The sequence below is a fragment of the Rhynchophorus ferrugineus genome, unplaced genomic scaffold, assembly GCF_030347505.1.
Source record: "Rhynchophorus ferrugineus isolate W39M unplaced genomic scaffold, kcgeb_rfMv2 rfM6, whole genome shotgun sequence".
Taxonomy (NCBI): Eukaryota; Metazoa; Arthropoda; class Insecta; order Coleoptera; family Curculionidae; genus Rhynchophorus; species Rhynchophorus ferrugineus.
This window is the reverse complement of record NW_027472585.1, coordinates 17057194-17077775: the sequence shown is the minus strand read 5'-3', so window position 1 is coordinate 17077775 and position 20582 is coordinate 17057194. Positions and strand designations below refer to the sequence as shown.

Genomic DNA, 20582 nt, shown 5'->3' with positions numbered 1-20582 from the left:
CTATATCTTAGATCTGTTATATTTAGCCATTCACCTACCGACATATTTCGGTTATACACGCTTATTTTTGTACGAAACATTGTCACTTGCGTCGGCCATTTTGCAACAGCCTGTGTTCCACATCAAGCAAACTACAACTGAAATAACTAAAATAGTTGGCAGCGGACGCGCTCTACAAACAGGTAGAAAGATTCGTCGTTGGAAACTACCGTTCACTAATTGACATGTTGAAAATTCTCTCGACACCGTTTGCCTTCATTTCACTTTTTTTTTCTTCTGTGTTATTAATATAATTCGAAAAGACAACAGCTGGTACAGAAAGTAATGTTATGTCTTGTTGTCGCCTATGATAATCTTAATGTTGAAATTAGATAAGCTCCGTTTTTAATTTGTTTTTATTACTGACATTTACATATGTAAAACTTTCAACAATAATTTAAATATCTTTTTATCATTGCATTTTATTTTTATATTGCATAACAGCTCAATTAAAAATTCCCCAGCCTGATACATAGATGGCGCTACTAGAATTAAATCCATATGTTTTTTAGTTAGCCTTCACCCTCAAAAGAAGCGTGTATAAATTTGACAGCTGTCGGATCATTGGTTTGTGAATTATAACGTTTAGAGTAAAGCAACATTTGTTATTGTGAAAAAAATGGATAAAAATTAATTTCGCGTGTTGCTAAAATATTGCTTTTTGAAGGGAAAAAATACAGTTGAAGCAAAAACATGGCTTAATGCTGAGTTTCCGGACACTGCCCCAGGAAAATCAACCATCAAGTGTTGGTATGCTAAGCCCCCTAAGTAATCAATGACTGTAAATTGAAATTTAATGAAATAGAAGACACTCTAAAGATATCAACTGAACTTGTACATTATATAATTCACAAATATTTGGGTATGAGGAAGCTCTGTGCAAAGTGAGTGCAGAACGAGCTCACTTCTGACCAAAAACAACGAGCAGTTGATGATTCGGAGCAGTGTTTGAAGATGATCAAATGTAATAAATCCGAGTTTTTGCGTCGATATGTAACAATAGACCAAACATGGCCCCATCATATCACTCCGAAGTCCAATCGACAGTCATCTGAGTGGTCTGCACATGATGAACCCACTCCAAAACGTGGGAAAACGCAACAGTCGTCTGGCAAGTTCATGGCGTCTGTATTTTGGGATGTGTATGGAATAATTTTCATTGATGACCTTTCAAAAGGAAGGACTATCAACAGCGACTACTACATAGTGCTACTTGACCCTTTGAAGGACGAAACCGGCGAAAAACGGCCCCATTTGAAGAAAAAGAATGTGCCTCTTCACCAAGACAATGCACCGTGTCACAAATCAGTGAACACGATGGCAAAAATCCATCAATCGGATTTGAATCTTTCTCGTCTGCCGTATTCTCCAGAGGTGGCCCCCACCGACTATTTCCTGATCTCAGATCTCAAAAGAATGCTCGCTGGGAAGAAATTTTCGTCAAATGAAGAGGTGATCGCCGAAACTGAGGTCTACTTTTAAGCAAAGTATAAATCGTACTACAAAAATGGTATAGAAAAATTAGCGGGTCGCTATAATCAGTGTATCACCCTTGAAGGGAATTATGTTGTATAAAAAAACTAATTTTGCCTTATGGTTTTCTGGAAACCCTAGATGGTAAAAAAGAGACAAATGCGCATTAGGAGGCAAGGAACACGTAATTTATTTCTTATACAAAGTAAAAAATAATAAACTTATCCTTAAAAGTATTGTCCAGTACTATCTATGATCTTATACTATTTATCAGCTATTGAAACTTCTGATCCATACCAAGACTGGTAAATATGCCACGCACTTCTTTTTCTAAAGCCAAAAGGGCCTTCTAAGTTACGTGCCTGGTGAGAGATTGAGTGTTGTGATTCAAAAATTTAACTCTCCATCTTCTTCACATTTCCTTACCAATATCAGGAATGTATCTATACTAAAACTTTTTGGTTGCATACACAATTATTTATAGTTTGTGTTTTAATTTTTATTAAACTTACATATTTTATTTAAGTGAAATAGCTGTAAATAAATAAATAGATAAATATATAAATAGATAATTGTTTTTGTTTTAGATCTACAAGTCACATGGATGGATATTCTGGAACTTAACAAGATTACCGCTGCTGCTCAAAAAGTTAAGTCGACTCAAAAGTAAGTCTTTTCTTATCTATTTACATATTAGAACAATGTTCAACATTACTGATTATTAGTGATTCCAAAATAGAATTTAAACTTATTTTTCTATAATACAATTCAAAATTACTGAAAAAATGTTAATGATACTATATATCGGGTATAGGTATTCTTTTAAATTTATATGTTTTTTTTATGGTATATTATTGCTATATATATTTTTTTAAACCAAACATGTTTATATGTATATCTGAAGACTATTGTGACTATAGAGTCTCTTTTCTATTTGATTATTATTTTTCCCGAAAACTTCATCAAAACTAGGAGTGGTTAGGAAAGCTGTAAAATGATTTTATTCAGTATTTTTAATTATTCAGGAAATTATTTTTCTGCGTAATGTATATGACAACAATAATAAATAATTCCAAAATTATTAACATACAGGTTAAGAAGATTCTATAAAATTATTCGAATAAAAGTGAAACACAGATTTATCAAGACAAATAAATCAAATTTGCCAAAAAATCGACACATAAATGGCAAATAACAGAAACTGGGATAGCATTGACGATTTCAGTAAACGGGTAACACTAAAAAATCAAGTAGGAAATTCTATCGGTATTATATTTGCTCAGAAAAAGTAACAACTCCAGGCTTGTATTTTCTCGAAAGTACCAATTGATAGGTCATAGCTACATGAGAATTGTGGGAATAATATGAAATATTTAATATGTAGAAAGTGTTAAAGATCATGTAGATAAAATAACAGTAAAAAAAATCGAATGTGTTTATTCTCCGATAAATATAAGACAAAATATTATTATACTAGCATTCGAAAAAACTTGGGACTGGCAAAAATTCGCGACTCTGACAGATAATAAAAGGAAATTTTGAAATTGGGAATGACAGATTGTATAATCTAAATATATTTACGCTTGTAGCAGTGTTGAACATGGTGCAGCGTAACCAGTATTGCAACAGCTAAAGGCGTGTCTTCATATCGCTACTATTAACATGTGCTTCATTGGTTAAGAACCCTCCCCACCATCTTTTGTTTTTCAATATATGAACTTTCCCAATAGACCCATAGGAATATTTCTGACCTATTGTACACAATTTGACAACACAGTCCATTAATAGAAGAAGCAGTAATTCAGTTCCTCAGCCATATTCCACGGGGATTATAGATAATTTGGACACACCAAAACAGAGAAAACCAATTTCATAAAGGCTATGCTATGAAACTTTTGTTAATAACAATGCAATTCGGATGACCGTCAAATGCTGGATGGCGAACGATGTTAAACGCGTTACATATAATTTATTACTCACAATATATAATATGTCACAATAATGTCACAATAAGACAACCTGAATAATGAACGAGTGAGATGGATTTGGTCTGTTTTCTAATAAAAAAAAATCAATGTCGCTTTGTCACTTCTTCTTTATTTGAATAAAATAGTTTCTAAATAAATTAATAGTTTTCGTGTTTAAAGGTCTTTCCCATTTTATAACTAGCGCCATTCTCTTTTGAATCCATTCAGTTGGCCGAAATAAAATCAATTATCAAAAAAAGAAGACAGGTTGGCGTTGGATTGGCAATCGTTTTGCAGGAAAAAGTATTGCAGCTGAAGCTGTAAGGTCACAAGAGGTGTATTGGAGTTATTCAAAGACCACTAGCTTTTCAAGTTTTAAAAAATACTTCTAGTCCCTGGTTTTCCTGCAAGTGTAAGGCCACTAAAGGCGGACTCAAGTTGCTGTAAATTGATTTGGTCTACTCGAATTTGGAAAGAACCTTGCAGTACACGGCCACAAAAGGCAGATTGTAGAGCTTAGTTTACTAGCCGTCTGCTATTGGAATATGTAATCGTCAACATGTGCAAAATCTTTCCGTAGACTGATATCATGAAATTTAAAATCATGGATAGTAACAATGCCCTTTTGAAGATCTTAAAACTTACTTTAACAATTTTAACGACCAAAGCAATTTTGCAACAGCTAGTCCAGACGGGACAACGGACAAGTCCTTCCCTGTGGTATTTTCGTTAGAGTGAAGTGTTATATTGTACGACTAATACTGTACTGGCTGCGGACTGTACTGTGATCCGAGGGGTCATCTGGTGAGAATGGTGTTACGAGAAAGATATTTAAAAATAGGCATCGGGGTGATTTTTATTTCTTTTTACCCTCAGTGTCGAGTGAGATGGGTTTTCTAATAGGCAAAATTTTCAATGTCGTTTTTTTATCGCCGTTTAATAAGTGGCCTCTTATTTCTTAATGTAAATTACTGGTTTTGACTTCTAAACCCTTTCCCATTTTATAAGTTATATGTATGTTCTTGACGAAGTCGATTCATCGAAAACTTTCTACATTTCAAAAATATTGCAACACACTCTTAAAATAGTCTCTTAAGATGCAATGACAGGACCAAATCCTGTAAACAAACTAACTGATAGATGGCGTTCAAACTTTGCCTTAGAATAATGGAGTGTTAAGACCCAAACACAAAAAAAGAAAGTGTATATTGAGGAGTCAACCTATGGGAAATCTGCTCATCCGCAGTAGTAAGTTTTGATGAAAAGCTCTCTCTGATCGTCGATTGTGAATTCTCCTTTAGAAATCTACGATAAACACTGACGTATCATTCGACTATACCCTTCGTTGGAACCTTCATATTGTCGAGCTACGCCAGATGTTTAATTCGGTTTAAAATCCAAATTGATTCGGGGCGACGGGATCTCGTACCGACGTGATTTAATTCCCTTTTTGTTTCGGCCTTTCATTTCCTCGCATTTACCTCGCCAGCGACGAAACCAAATTGATCTGTCTCGGTGACGGGATGCCATTTAGTTGCTGTCCGCGCTCTCCGCGAACTTTCGGAAATTTGCTAGCGAACGTGTTTTGTCGTTTCGCCGTTTCGTTTTCGTTTGTTTCGCCATTAGGTGTCTTGATAGGACAATATATCGCTTTTGAAGGGATTAAAATGTTAAACAGCGCAGGCCGTGTTGGTAGTTCATCTCTTCTTCGTTGGTACTCTTTTTTGACTGAAGACAGTCTCGATGTATCTCTCTTTTTGTGGAAACTTTTTAAGTAAATTCTAGATATCATTGCATTTGTTTATCATTTTAAAACTTTTAACACATTTGCCCATTTATTTATGGCGCACCAGCACAAATGGGATAATAACTAATATATGATAATATGATAAGAAGTAGGTACTGTGCTCTTTCTGAATATTATGGCTCGGGGAATGGATGATATGATCGTTATTTATTGTCGGTACAAAAAACATGCAGAGATAAAAAGAGAAATTGTCACTGTTACATGTACTCAGTGACAAAAGTACAATATAATATACGAGATCAAGTCACGGGGTTGCTAGATCTTCGTTTCTCCTGAAACGCCGTGTATCAGTATATGTATTATCAGTTATTTTGCTTTTTATATTGGCGAATTTTCTCCGCTTCACTTATTTTTAATATTTTATGTAAACACAGTACCATACAACACATATCATGTAATACTGCATAACATAATATTGGAGCTCTGTGACGTTTTGTGACTACTAGGGTACCTATCTTAAGATTAATTTCTTACAATAGGTTTATGTCTATATGTGTATTTTATAAAGGCATTTAGTTGTTCTAATTTGTTTGAAATCACTTCTGGATCACATTGGACTTTTTATGGATTGAAGTTTTGAATGTATTGTGGAACTAAGATTTTGTCAACTTGCTCGCTTGTACTTTGGAGAGATAATCTACCAGTTGAGGATTTCCCTGCGGATTAGTGTATTCCTAATAAAGCATCCAGGCCTTCAGCATCATCCGTGATATACATAAGTTATACTAAATTTGGGACCATAAAATTACATGGATCCGGCTACAGATGTGTTTAGCAATATTTTGGGTGCGGTTTTCTGGAAGACTTGATTTTCTGCAGTCAAGAGATTGGGATTTTTTCAATTATCACCTTGAAAATGTTAATGTCTCGTTTCCAGTGGAAGAGGAGTGATTTAGTTTTGGTTAGACTGACCTACAATCTCCAAAACCTGAGCCATTTTACTGTACCACTTAGTTGAAGCGGCAAGTGATTCCTGATGCCTGAACACTACCAAGTAACGAAATAGCGCAGGTGTCATATCATTCGTCATCGCATGAATTTTCTGACTTATGATCTTTTTCAGTCTCGGCGTAATTAAGACAAATACGTACGAATCATCTGTCGTGTTCAGTTTTAAAGAGGTATAATTGAATTATATGTTTTTTCACTACATTTTATAAATCAAAGTAGTAGCCGAAAAACTGGTAAACGGATTTTTATGCGGTTTCCACCATAACCAGATTTATTCATGAAGAAGTTTTAATTCTGTACTTTGTGAAGTTTTCCTGTGAATTGGTTTAATTATGGCGATAATTGTTGAAAATGTTACAGGAATGTCCATCCGCCTGGGAGCTTTCATCGAAAACGTGTGCTAATCTGATTTTGAGATGTAACAAAACGATGTGTATGGGGTAGTTACATAGAAATCTCAGCAATTTTATCTACTACATAGTATGTACAATGCGTTAAGTAGGAATCTGCTTAAACAGAAAAAGTATCAATTCTTATCAACTTAATAAGTTAGTTACCTTAATCTCATGTTAATTAATCTCATGCACATTATACTAATCATTTATACCATATAATTTAAATGAATATATTAGGAGTTCGCACGCTGATGACGGGTCTGAACATATTACTGTCCATCAAGTAAAACAGTTAATGTACAACGTAATTTATCCATGGAATATTGCCGCACTATCTTAGAATTTTGGCTTGAGACCTTTGCCCGTTTATAACTTATAATTATTTTTACTAATATTATGAAGAATTTTTAGGCATTTGCCTATACTAGGACGCTATTAGTATATGTTTTAATATTTTTTTTTGTTACATTATAGAGTCACAGTGGTTTACGGACTGTTTAAAGTGTGTTTCATAATTTGATTTCATTTGAAATCCGATATTTTGCCCTCAGTCTCTGGCATATAACATAATTATAATAGAATAAATAGATAAATAAATAAATAGAAAATAATAAATGGAATGAAATAGATAAATAAAAATTTGGAATACTCAACAAACCCTTTGATGAGAGTCAGAATAAAATCTTAAATTAAGAATATTACCTTGTTTAGTGGCACAAAATGTATAAATTGAGTCATCAGACAATTCATCCCCCAATGATAAAGATAGAAATTATATTAACAGGCATGAATTTGTATTTACTGCATGATGTATTTTGTATATGTATTATTATTATTTTGAAGGTGTAATACTTGTTAACTAGGTTTAAATTATTTCTAACACAGTGGCTGACTATGAAAAAATAAAACTGACAAGTGCAAGATGATTTGGATGGAAGAGCGACAGTCCTTCTAAGAGGATATTATCCTAGTATCTTTTCAAATTATAAAGTAAAAAGTAAACTTGCTAACAAGCATATTTGAGACATATCTTGGAAAAAATTAAGGAGTAACACCTTGAGACTAGTGATATATCTGCTGTGTAAAGAATAACATAGTTAAGTGACTCTTTTCTCTAAAACTACTGTGTTTAATGAGTCTTACTTTATATTTTCGAGCGAAGATATGGTAGTTTTTTTAAAAGAAGCTAAGAAGCGATTGTTCAGTATAGTGCGTTGAGTATATGGGTTGTTATTCTTACATGTTGATGTGTTAGTCACATTTTAAAATGTTTGCATTGTTCTATGAATTAAATAAAATTAGTTGGCAAACTTAATATTTTCATGTTGTTAATAATTATTTTATATGGGATTATTATTAAACATCTATTCTCTCACAAGTTGTGAAATACTTTTTCCATATTATTTCACAAATTTTGTACCATGGAGAGTATTCAATAAATATAATTCCTTTCAATGACAGATAAGAAAAAAATCATAATTTTGACACATTATTATTTGGAAAATAGAAATCAAAGTGAAATGTTATTTCAGATTCCTGCAAGTAAAATATAAATATTTAAATTTTTCGGGTACACTTACTATATAATAATATATGTAATACCTTCGGCAAGCCGGTAAAAAATAGTTCGAAACGAAAAATTAATACCAGACTTTTGTATCTATAGCTTCAGTTTCTTTACTCGATAGTTCGATATTGCTCTTTTCAATTTCATTACTTAATTGCTCTATAATTGATGGGGATACATTAATGTAATTGTTTAATATGTGTATAGTAGAGAACACTATTGGTATTAATACCACAATCTTTCTAATAGTTATTTATCCTCCACAGGAGTAGATTTTTTAATTATAACACAATTATATACTAAAACTCAAATTTATTATTGTAAAGTTGACTAAAGCTAACAAATTTTTGATGCAAAAAAATAAATACATTGGTTGAGGGGATATATTATTTCACGGACCTGCTACAGTCTACAGCTTTCTAAGAATCGCAGCCTTGTGCAAGAATCATGTGCTTTAGGACTGAATGGTGTAGCGAATAATATACGTTTATCTGTTTTATATTAGATAAAAACCTTCAAAGGGGTTTTGTATCACCGTTCGACAAGTTTCCTGGTCAAAATTGTTTTTAATTAAAAAAGTATTTTTGGCTTAGAACACTTTCGTCTTTTATAACTCATATAAATCATTTCTATTGTATATATGTAAATCTTATAAAGAAGTGATTACTATAACTCCATAGGCCACAGCCATAGGCAATAAGTTCCGTACTGTTCGGCAGTGTTATTTCTTGGCTAATTTCTAGAATATAGAAGCCTTTTATTTTGATTAAGGAATGAATAAACGCATCTTTAGTGATGAATTCTATCGATTGCAATGCTCTTCCAAGATAATTATGTTATAGTTATATGTAGATAATAATGTTGAAATAGATAATTATGTTGAAAACATTTTATTACTAGTGGTAAATATATGCTATATGATGATATTGTGACCTTGGCTACGGACTGTATTCGAGAAATCGCGGCTATGTACAAGGGCCATATGGCCGTGACTGGATTGTGTAATGAATGAGATGGGTTTTGGTCCATTTTCCAATAGATAAAACACTCAGGGTCGTTTTGTATAACTATTTCAAAAATCGCATCCTCTTTCTATAAAATATACTTTTTAAAATACATTTTTTGTGTTTTAAACCTTTTCATATTTCATAACTGGATAGTCGGTATTATATATCATAAGGTATTATCAAGACTTCTCAACTTATCAACAAATTATCAAAAAAAGATAAAACTTGATGTTGGATTGATAAGCATTTCGCAGTTACGCGAAGCATTCCCTGGTGTAGTTAAGTGAACTTCAGGCAAACGTATCGCAGCTGAAGCTGTAAGACCAACAAAAGGCCACAAGAGGTGGAAGGTGCTCAAAGACTACTTGTTATAAATTTTGACAATTAAGATCAATATTTTAAAAACACCCTTTGTCAGTGGATTCTCGGCAAAAACACCACAGTCCAGGATGTAAGGCCACCACAGGTGGACTGCATTTGCTGTGAACTAACATAGTCTACTGAAATTTGGAGTGAAGCTTGAAGTTTAAGGTTAGCGGCTACCAAAAGCTGATTGCCGTAGTTTAGTTTCTCATCCATAAACTATTATTTCACGGAATTGTTATGGCCTTAGCTACGGCCGCTTTTTAGGAATCGCTATGTGCAAGAGCCATCTGTTTTAAAACTGAATAGTGGAGCGAATAAGATACGTACTTTTTTTTAATAGATAAAAACCCTCAATGTCGTTTTGTATCGCTTGTTTAATAAATATCAACTTCTCTCCATAAAATAAAATAGATTTTGTGTTTATCCGCTTCTTACATTTCAATTTTTTTTGCATCTATGACCCTTATAGTGATCGGTCGCTACGACTAGATAGGCCACACCTACACCAAATAGGAATCAGATGTTCGCAATGTGTAAGAATTGGTTCCATAGTACTCCACAGTAACAAACGGTATATCTTAATAATAAATAGTAGGTGTTCCAGTCAAGTAAACAATAAACACTACACAATATTTACCGCAAAAACTATCCAAATAATCGTTCTGAACTGGGAAGTAATTTTTTTTTTGAAAAAATATGATTCTACCGTTAAAAAAACCCACCAGTAAAACAAAATATATGTTTCGGAATACATTTATTTGCTTGATCCTCATTTGCAAACGGATTAAATACGGTTTTATATGCGAGTTTACGCGACAGCTTGGGCAAAAAAAATCGAGGTGTTAAAACCGGTCAAAGCTGTTGGTCACGTTCCCGTTAATACCACGCCGGGCAAAATCTAAATACGGCCAAGATATAAAGTGGCGCTATCTGTTTCGCTTAAATGCACTCCCACATGTCCTACGCGCTTGTCAGTCATCAGCGCGTAATGTAATTAGATAGCAATCAATCATCGGGCAGGGACAGCAGCTGGGTCGATCCCACCATACCGCCGTTATTAGTATCCGATCAATTACCGCTTGTGGTGATCGTAGTTTTAAAAATAAACATCCAACTAACTTGCCATAATCTTGTCCTATTCATGGGCGGATGAATTCATGGATATTAATCATTATCGTATTTTTAACGAGGCATTAACATGAACTAATAACGTGCAGACGCTAACGATGAACGCGGCTAATAAAGGTGCTTCTGCCGTGGTTTACAACGTGAAAAAATATTTGTCTCCGTCAGAGAGGAAGGCTCTGAAAATTCGACGTGAATCAGTGTCAAAACATGAGCATTGGCCTAGTAAAAATTTAATTAATTGTTTACAACTGTCAACATACGTCCAATTTGTTATTATTTAAAAATCCGTATAAACATTTACTGTAATTTGTAAAAGCTAGTTTTACATGTACTATTCAAGGAAATCATATATTCCTCCGAATATGTATAGTACCTACGAATCGATCTAATAATTCTATACTCAAGAGTTTGTTTTTTTAATTTTTATAAACTAGGCGGGATTGCCACCTCTTTTTAATTGTGGAATGTGTCGCTTTCGAAGATAGACGCTTGGGACATTAGATTTTCACAAGTGTACATTTATGAAGGGATGACGCCCAGAGTCACCACCTTTCTTATTCTGTTGGTGTTGCTGTGCTTTGCTCCGCCTAACTCAGGTTAGGCGGCATAATACATATACAAAATACATCATGCAGTAAATACAAATTCATACCTATTTATATAATTTCTGTCCTTATCATTGGGGGATGAATTGCCTGATGACTCCATTTATACATTTTGTGTCACCAAATAAGGTAATATTCTTAATCTAAGATTTTATTATGGCTACCTCATAGTGAAATTTATACATATACATTTTTTTCTCTCTTCTGGTGATTTTGGATGATTTTGTAATCGTTGCAGAATTGTAATTGAATGTTTGATATCTTTTCACGAATCTATAACTAGAATACTAAAGCCGTATAAACATAAGAGTTTTATGTCATATTCTCATCATAAACTTCAAACGGGTTGAATTTCCATATTATTCGTATTTTCTTCCTTATTATAACTTTGTTTATTATGTTATCGCCATACTTACAATAATTTGATACTCTTTAAAAAAACGATTAGACGGTACATATTATTCTAGCAATAAACATTGCTTTTTAGGAAAAGAGCACTATACGTACCGTCTAAAAATGATTCACAAGACATTTTATTTTGGCATGCCATTGTGAAAAGTGTGGTTATAAACAAACGAATGCAGGATTCAAACGATGAAAACCGTCAAATGATTTTTGGAAACCGTAGCTTTCCGAGAAGGACCGAACACGCCACGAAATGATTTCGATCACCGCGAACAGAGAGATTTTCGCCGAATCCATGTCGAATATTCGCGCAGACCCCGCGTTCGACTCTGTACTCACATAAGAAAAAACTTTAATATTTGATGGAAGGTCTCGGGAGCACCACGTTTTGCCACACATAGCAGACGCTAATCATTGATTGAACATAACCTTCTTCATTATATTTTAGAATTCATTACTATTTGTGGCAACATTGGTTGTGCCAGACTATCTGATCTCATAGCTATTATCTCATTAGTACGATAAGCATCACTAAGATATTGAGTCATCGATAATGTGGGAAATTTAAAAAATAGATAATAAAAGAGTGTATTATTCTCACTCTCTCTCTCACCACGGCAGTTCTAAACTTTTTAACCAGCTAAAATATCTAATTGATGAAATATCCAACTTCTTAAAAATTAAGTACGTGGTCTACCTTTTCCGACACCCGAAGAAACGATTGGTGCATTTCAACCGCATCTTTTTGGAGGAAATTATTTCTATCGCTTCAAACAGTGCATTGCTTTTCACAAAGAATATTTAGAAAAGTAATTAGTTCAGTTTCAGGCATCAATATGTCGTTTTCCATTATTAAACCGTAAATATAAATAGCAACCTTCGAATGGTACACGAACTTCTGAATTATTATTTATTGCATTGAATTATATCAGGACGCAAACCTTCTTTCATATATTATGAAAATCATAAGTTCATTAAAAATAACAGAACATATTTACTGGAAAATCTTTAAAAAATAAACCATATTTAACATAATATTAATATTATTCATTGCAAACCTAACATGCCGGAAGTTAGTATTAACATATAAACACGTAAATAAAAATATAACAGCGAAACTGTGTTTTCAGACCAGTTACGATGTCGGATCTCAGATCGAAAATAACGTCGACTTAGTTGTTTGGATTTTTAAAGGTGCAAACTTGAGTCATTCCCAGACCTGAGCGCTGATGCCAAATCACATGAATACCGCACACCAGCTGGCCTAGAAAGATGACTAATTCCTGGACGTAATTCATACAAAACATTAAAAGCTGGCCCCTGTCGCTAGGAATTAATTACGACCAAAGGATCGAATTAAAATTTTTGTCTATTTTATTAATTATCTCGGTATTTTTAGACTTTCTTTTGCATACGGTTGGTGAAATTATGTTGAAACTGAAATATTTTTGTAAACAGATAAATTAAAACGTGTTATAAATTACTAGTTTCCAATTTATTTGAATTATAATAGGCAATTCCATAAATTTGATGTTAATTGACATATATTCGGTACTATATCTCTTATATAATTATCTTAAATAATACATAATTATAGTAATATATATCAAATAGAGGAATAATCGAAAAAAACTCTAACTGTTTGGTTTGTTACTGTAATGATTCCCCACATTTAAGTGATTTTAATGTCAACGGAAATATTATGTGAATTTGTGAATTCAAGCTAATTTATTGTACTTATTACATTCTACAAATGTAGGTGTAATTTGCAATAATTGGCAAATTTCAAAATTCAAATCCTTGCGCGCATGCTATGATTATTCAGCATTAGATTCTTGTAATTTTGCAGATGTATGACAACAGTGTCGGCCACTATTACTAAGATAAATCGAATTTTATACATTGATTTTTGTTTAGGTGCTAGGACTCATCATGTAGCCTTCTGTCTCTTTTTAACTAGTGTAATGTTAATTAGTAAAATAAGAAATATCCGGTCAGAGTATAAAACTAATTGAACATTTTTACAAACTGAATTTGTCAGTATACTCGACGTTATCTGTGACGTGCGTTGGTTTTTTCTACTGGAACGACTATATTTTATATTTAAGCATTGAAAACTTTAATTTTTAAACGTCAGCTGAAAGCAACATTTCGAAACGAACAGAACAAACTAATTTGAATTTTATTAATTTATATCGAAATTCGGCTCATTTTTCTACGATAATTTCACCGGGTCTGAAAACCAGCCGACTGAGAAATCGCAACCCATCTGACGCTGTTTCATATTGTTTCTGCTTTCGTCGCGCCGAATTGTTTGCTTATTAGTATTTTCCTTTGTTCTACATAATGAAATTCTTTCGCGAAGGGCATATTTTGCATTTCCAGTTTTTCGTTCGTCCCCGTTCAATTTTCGTATCAACAATAAAGACGGTGCAGTTGCCGATTCTTTTTTTGGTTCGTTTTCTAACTTCATAAAATACGGCAGTTCTTCCAGACACAATGTTCGTTGTTTTGCATCTCTCAATAAATAGAAAACTCGAAAAATCACTATTCTCAGTTATTATTCAACTGTTTCATGGTAATGCATCAAAATTTACACCCAGCATATATCTAATAACATATACACAATTAAACTTTTTACATTTACAAATACATTTTCCTATATTGGCATAAAGTCCAGTTCTTTCCTTTTCTTTTTACGTATTCCTTCCAGTAAAAAGTTCTAAAATCATGTGTTGTGCTGCCATAAATTGTTTTGACAATATTTTCAACATAAGATCAGAAATATATTTAATACATATTTTTAATTCATTAGATTCAATTGATAATCAATAGATGGTGCTGTATTTAAACATATTAAAACACATACTAACCGTCTCATAACTAACAGTCATTAACATTTTTTAAATTACATTTAAGTAAATCTAATTTCCATTATGTTTCAATAATCAACAAAGTATTGATAAGTTTAAATTACTACACCACTGAACATTATAACAAATGTGTCATAAGTAAGATTATTTTCAGAACTGTAACTTCAGGGCATCACCTATATGATCTTTCTTTACTTTTATGTTATGAACATACATATGGAATAATAAACGTTTCTATAATAAAAAACAAGGAATATATATGAATAAAACAATTTTAAAACAACTAACAGAATTAAGTAATGTAATTTTTGCAAAAATTTACAAGTATATATTAAAGTAATATATTTATAATCATTAACTGAACTATTACTTTTTAAAACTTAGCCCAATAAATTAAATAAACAAAATAATTGATACAAGGTTCAAAGGGTAAAATATTTTATACCTTATTAAAAATTGTATGTACAACTTATAATCGTTAATATGCTTTGCGACATTTATTTTAATTATTAATGCACTTCCTGTTTGTTTGATTTGGGCATATTTGGGTTTATTGAAATATAATTTTTAGGTCTAAAATTCTTCCTCGGTAGAAACTTTAAACGTGCCAAATTTCACTTCTCCAGGTGCCCCTATTTTCGACAAAAAGGGAGGCAAAATTTTCGGTAAGCTGACTAACATATAAATATTAAATGAAAAACTGTTATTCTATGTAGGTATGTCAAAACACTCCACTTTGGCGGTTATGTTAGGTTATTTACATTAATACTTCGCACTTTTAGCAATATATGTCTCTAATTAAAATACATCCAAACACCTAATACATGTATGGCTCGCGTGGATTGAATGAATTTACTAAAATTATCTCATAGTTTTATCCATCTTAATTGAAACTCAAAAAGCAGCGAGTGTTTTAAAAGACTGAAAATTGAAGATGATGGAGTTAAAAGCAGCTTCGTAATACGATATACTTTACGACTCGATAAAAATGTGCAAACTAGGTGAAATTCAAACTTTAATATAGGTAATATATAAAGGAGTTGCCGTACAGTCTTACGAACGGTTGCGAGAGAAACCATTTGCTTTCGGATATAATTTAGTAAAAATGAGCCTCACAGGGATCGTGATTACTGTTCGCCTTTTTAGGTAAAAGTACACGCCTGCAAATGCGATCCCAGCCGTTATATAGGTCTAGCCGGTGTTAAAAGTTAAAAGTCTGAACAAGGATACGCCTGGATGTTCTCCAGTTCAGTGTTCCACGATATAATCTGAATTATAGTGTGTGAATAAGAACTTTGAATAAGATTAGTTCTCGTTTAGTAGATGGAATTCATACTTTTGACGATTTTCCTCCAGAAATTATTGACTAATTATTGTGGATTGGACGAATGGTATCGATTTTTTTCTACGAACTAGAATTTATTTAGACTAGGTCTACTGCTTAGTATGAGCATCGTGGTTATCGGCATTAAACCTAGCGACTGGTGAGCAACTAGCTTAGGAATTATCGCAGAAGACATCCAATCTCACCCAACCTGTTCACTAGCTCGACAGGTATAATTTGCTTTGTCGGATTATGCATTATTTTCTTATGGACAATCACAATTATAAACAGTCACAAACATAAGCTGTCAACCATGTCCCAGCAGAATTCGAACACTCGACATAGTAACAGTAGAAAGACCGGGAACAAAGTATAAAAATGATGACATTCTTCTGATTCTGATCGATAAAGCTATTAAGTCTACAAAGTCCGCAACACCTTACTGTGATTCTTGACTATGAATAGTAATGCTGACCTAAATGAAGGGGGTTGTCGAAACAGGGTTCACCGTACATTGTATCTGTTAAAACGTAATTACATTTATCTATATTTTGATGTGCACCGAGATACTACAGGATTGATTACTTATATCCATTCTTATATCAATTTCAAAGTTATACAACTCTTGGATAACAACAGAACAGAACACACTCAAAGAATTAAACCATTTTATCTACAAAAATAGAGATAAAATAAATTGTAAAAACTATACACAATACCGATTTCTCTGAAATGTCTTATAATGTGTCCTACTTGAACTGTTGGTTGGTTTTCTTCTGTTATTCAATCTTGATTGATTTTACTTTTGTTATTATATAAACCTACAGTCTTCCGAAATCTTATTCTTTAATCGTTGTATTAAAAGTTAAGTTGTATTGAAGTCATTTCTGAGAATATCTGCTCGGTTTTCGTCCAACAAGTTTTGTCCTTTATTGTTGATATCAAAATCTCCACCAATTAGAGTGTTGATAACAAAGATGAAATCTTGGATAAGATGACGAAATATCACCATAGGTTTCCGAAAGTATTGGACGGCGTTTGGTAGCAGATTTTTTCAAACCAAATAGCGAGAATAATGTATAAATGCAATTATAAATTTCGCTTAAAAACACTCCTTCTTTTTGGTTTTATTAATTGTTATTAAAAAACAAACTTTTGATTTAATTTTTACATTGGAAATGATAATCTCATGGAAACAAAGGTATCCTTGAAAAAAAGGATCTTCGATGCATTATCATATCACAACAGTAGTAACACAATAATATATAAACACATACTATTATTTCAAGTTTGTAAATACATAAAAAGACCGTTAAACTAAATTATACTCTACATCAATTGTCAAAAATCAAATAATATATATATATATATATATGATGTATAGTTTCGCAGAATTTGTAATTATGTGTCAGTAATTATGCTGGTATGCTGAAAACGAAAATAATATGGAAACAATTTCAGAACATTAGAACATTGGAGAATTTTTCGTGAGATTTTTTTAATAGACTCATCTAATTAATAGTCTCATTGCCTCAGAATGACAGTTTTATGCTTCAATTTTTGTAGGTCATTCCATGCACCTCAAAGAAACCTACAACAACTTGGAATTGGTTCTGCGCAAATTAAAATATAAAGACCACCATCGGTGCGGTGTGCGGCGATTTTAAATTTTTGTGCATGTTGCTCAGACACTAAGCTGACCCATCACGACGATGACAAGAAAGGAGGATTGCTCATAAGGAGTCTATAGAGAAATATTAGGCAGTCATAAGGATGCGAACTATAAACAAATCACCAAGAGAATGCTAAAACTACTTCAAGGTTTAGATCTAATGAGTCAATTAATACAAAAGTTCTTGGTTTAAATTTCCCTCTCGACTACTTTCGAAATAATTCAGAACATTAGATTTGGAAGAAGCGAATAACAAGGTGAACGATTTCATCAGGACATCAAAGAAAACGGGAATAAATTTCGAGGAAAATGGAATGTTTCAATGATATCATACTTACTTACTCTGGAATGTTCTGGAAGGTTGTTCTCACAAGCAAAAAATTAAAAAAAGAGCCTCACTGGGAAAAAGAAAATGTTTTAGTGTATGCTAGTGGGCATATATTACATAAAAATATGTATCTTTAATGGTTTGTAAATAAAATAATATTTTTGACCTGTGTTATCTTTTTTTAATATAATAATCCGTTGAACATATCCCTCTTTGACAAAAAGAAAGTCATTTTCGGATTCAGCACACGCAAAAATATAAAGATTACGTCAGGAAACCTAAACAGATTTTTCTCAGACCTGTGTAATTAGTTTGATTCGAGTAAATTGAATGAATTCTAGAGAAATCAGCCTTCATCTCCTTGAAAGCCTACCGACTGCACCAGATATGAAATGTGATAAGGGAAAATATTATATTATTTTATGGAAAGAAAACGTAAAAAGAAAAGAGAGACTTGTTGAAGGGTAATACAAAATCCCAGTGATCTGTGGATCTGATCTATTGATTAGGAAATAGAACAAATCCTTTTCGACGTCTAATTTTTGGACGTCTTACCCATTACACCACTCAGTCTTAAAACACATGGTCCCCTTTTCCCATACATGTAATTTGTAATTTAACCGTAAAAAAATATTGATTGAAAATAGGGCCGTTTAAAATAAATTAACAACGACAATGTACAAAACGGGACTAAACATCGACGCTGAAAACTTTTTAAGTTGATTATAGACGCACGGCACGAACCAATAACAGAGCTTTCGTCGGGCAGCGTCAAAAATAGATCGGTCGCCGGTTTAATTGAAAAATCGATCGGAATTTCGGGCTTTGTCATTAGTAGTAGTTGCCGATATCATTTATGTGCGTGAAACGAGATGTGCTTTGATTAATTTACGGACTTAGGTAAATTAAATCGATAAACCATTATAATTGCGTTTCATCGCTATCAGCGTTTAATAAAGATTATTAACTTTGAAGTGACTGACGGGCCTACGTAAGCCAATAGAGGTCTGGCGATGAAAGCCCCGCTCTGTTTCGTTGTTTTTAATTGGAACGAAGCAAATAGGCTAGAGCTAATAGGTTCTATTTTTAAATTTATATAATTGGATTTATACAGTATAGATCTAACAACTTACCAACATATTAAATTAAGATAGCATTAATGGCTTTACATTTAAAACAATTAAGACGAACATGATTTATTGCCCAACTATTTATTTGTTCTGACATGATATCAGGCAGCGGAATGCCTGATGCATATCTGGCTGAAAGACTCGTCCTGTAGAGACGAGTTTGACCAGGTTATGTGGGACTGCCTCTAGGCTAACAGTGACGTTAATCCAACTGCCTCACATCTGATCACTAGAAATCACTATTGCTACAACTTAATTTTGGGAATATGGCAGCCCCCAAGGATGAAACAAATGTATAGCCTGGAGAGAGGGGGAATTTAGCAGTGACAGATGCCAACAAATCGGCCAGCTCGCAGATGAATACATTATTTGAAGAGCTGAAGTTGAATTGTTGAATTGTGAAAATGTGGGGAATGAAGTGATTGATTTTTGGGTTACCATTTTCTCTGTAAATTTAATTTCCTCTGGCAAACCAGAGTTGAAGCCGTTTCACACGGTTTTATGTGACAAGCTTAAAATAGACGTAGAAAAAAAACATAACGTATTAGCATCTTGGTTAATAAGCATTCGATGAGGATTGAAAGTCTGCTGTTTCTCGAGAACAGAGGATATAGTAGGTTTGCTATCGCCGAACCTCTCTGAATTTGATGTTTTCAACAGAACCAGTGAGAGAGACGTGTAGTGCGGAATATTTATGGAAAATGATAGCTTGGGTTTTATGAGCATTTATTTGTAACATGCACAATATAGACCACTTAATCGCGTTATCGAGCTGCTTTCGATGTCTCCCAAATATTCCCAAATAATATGAGAATTATTTTAAATAGTATTAATCAGTGAACCGATGCTACAATTAAGCAATATGTCAAATATGTTATTAAAAGAGAATAATGCCATATATAACATTTTCTCGCCTAAAGCTGATCATCATTTTACTTACATTAGTTATCATGTTATATTATGTTCAGTTCTTAACAGGTTTTTATTAAGTTTTACATTATTTATCAAAATAGTTAGTATTTCAAATTACTTTCAATAGTTGTAAAACATTAAGTCTGAAGTAGTTTTATGTAATGAGGTAAGTGCGGGGTAGTTCAATGTCCTGACACCGCTATCATTTATCCTTAGGTCAGGATATCACAATGGTTTTCATTAAATGTTGGTTTATTTATCAAAACAATTTTAGTATTAAAAATTATAAATGTTATAAAATATAAATCTCAATTAAAAGTTTCATTATATTTATTGTATGTTTGTATAATGTTCTAAACCCATTCGCATTTTTTAACTGGCGCAATCGGTAGGATTCTTGGGAGACTATAAATTTGTTCTATTTTGAGTTCACTTCAAGAAACATTCAACCTTTGAAAAACACCCCTAGTTCACGGATTCCTAGTACCAGCATCACAATTCAAAGTGTAAGGCCACCGAATGCGGACTGAAGTTGCTGTGAATTAACATAGTCTTCTGGAACGATCATCAGAGGCGGATTATAGTAGCTTGGTTTCTTAGTCTTAGACTATTGAAAACTGGAGACACCAAAAC

At 32.9% G+C, this 20582-nt stretch overlaps 1 protein-coding gene across 2 annotated transcripts in view; it reads left to right on the top strand.

Annotated features, from left to right (window-relative positions):
- LOC143198205 (heterogeneous nuclear ribonucleoprotein C-like 3) overlaps nt 1–20582 on the top strand; it is a 608535-nt gene that overhangs the window by 190637 nt on the left and 397316 nt on the right. For both annotated transcript variants that reach the window (XM_076407314.1, XM_076407315.1), the window contains one exon: nt 2100–2178. In XM_076407314.1, coding sequence (XP_076263429.1) covers nt 2100–2178 — 79 coding nt within the window. The remainder of the gene's footprint in view (nt 1–2099; nt 2179–20582) is intronic.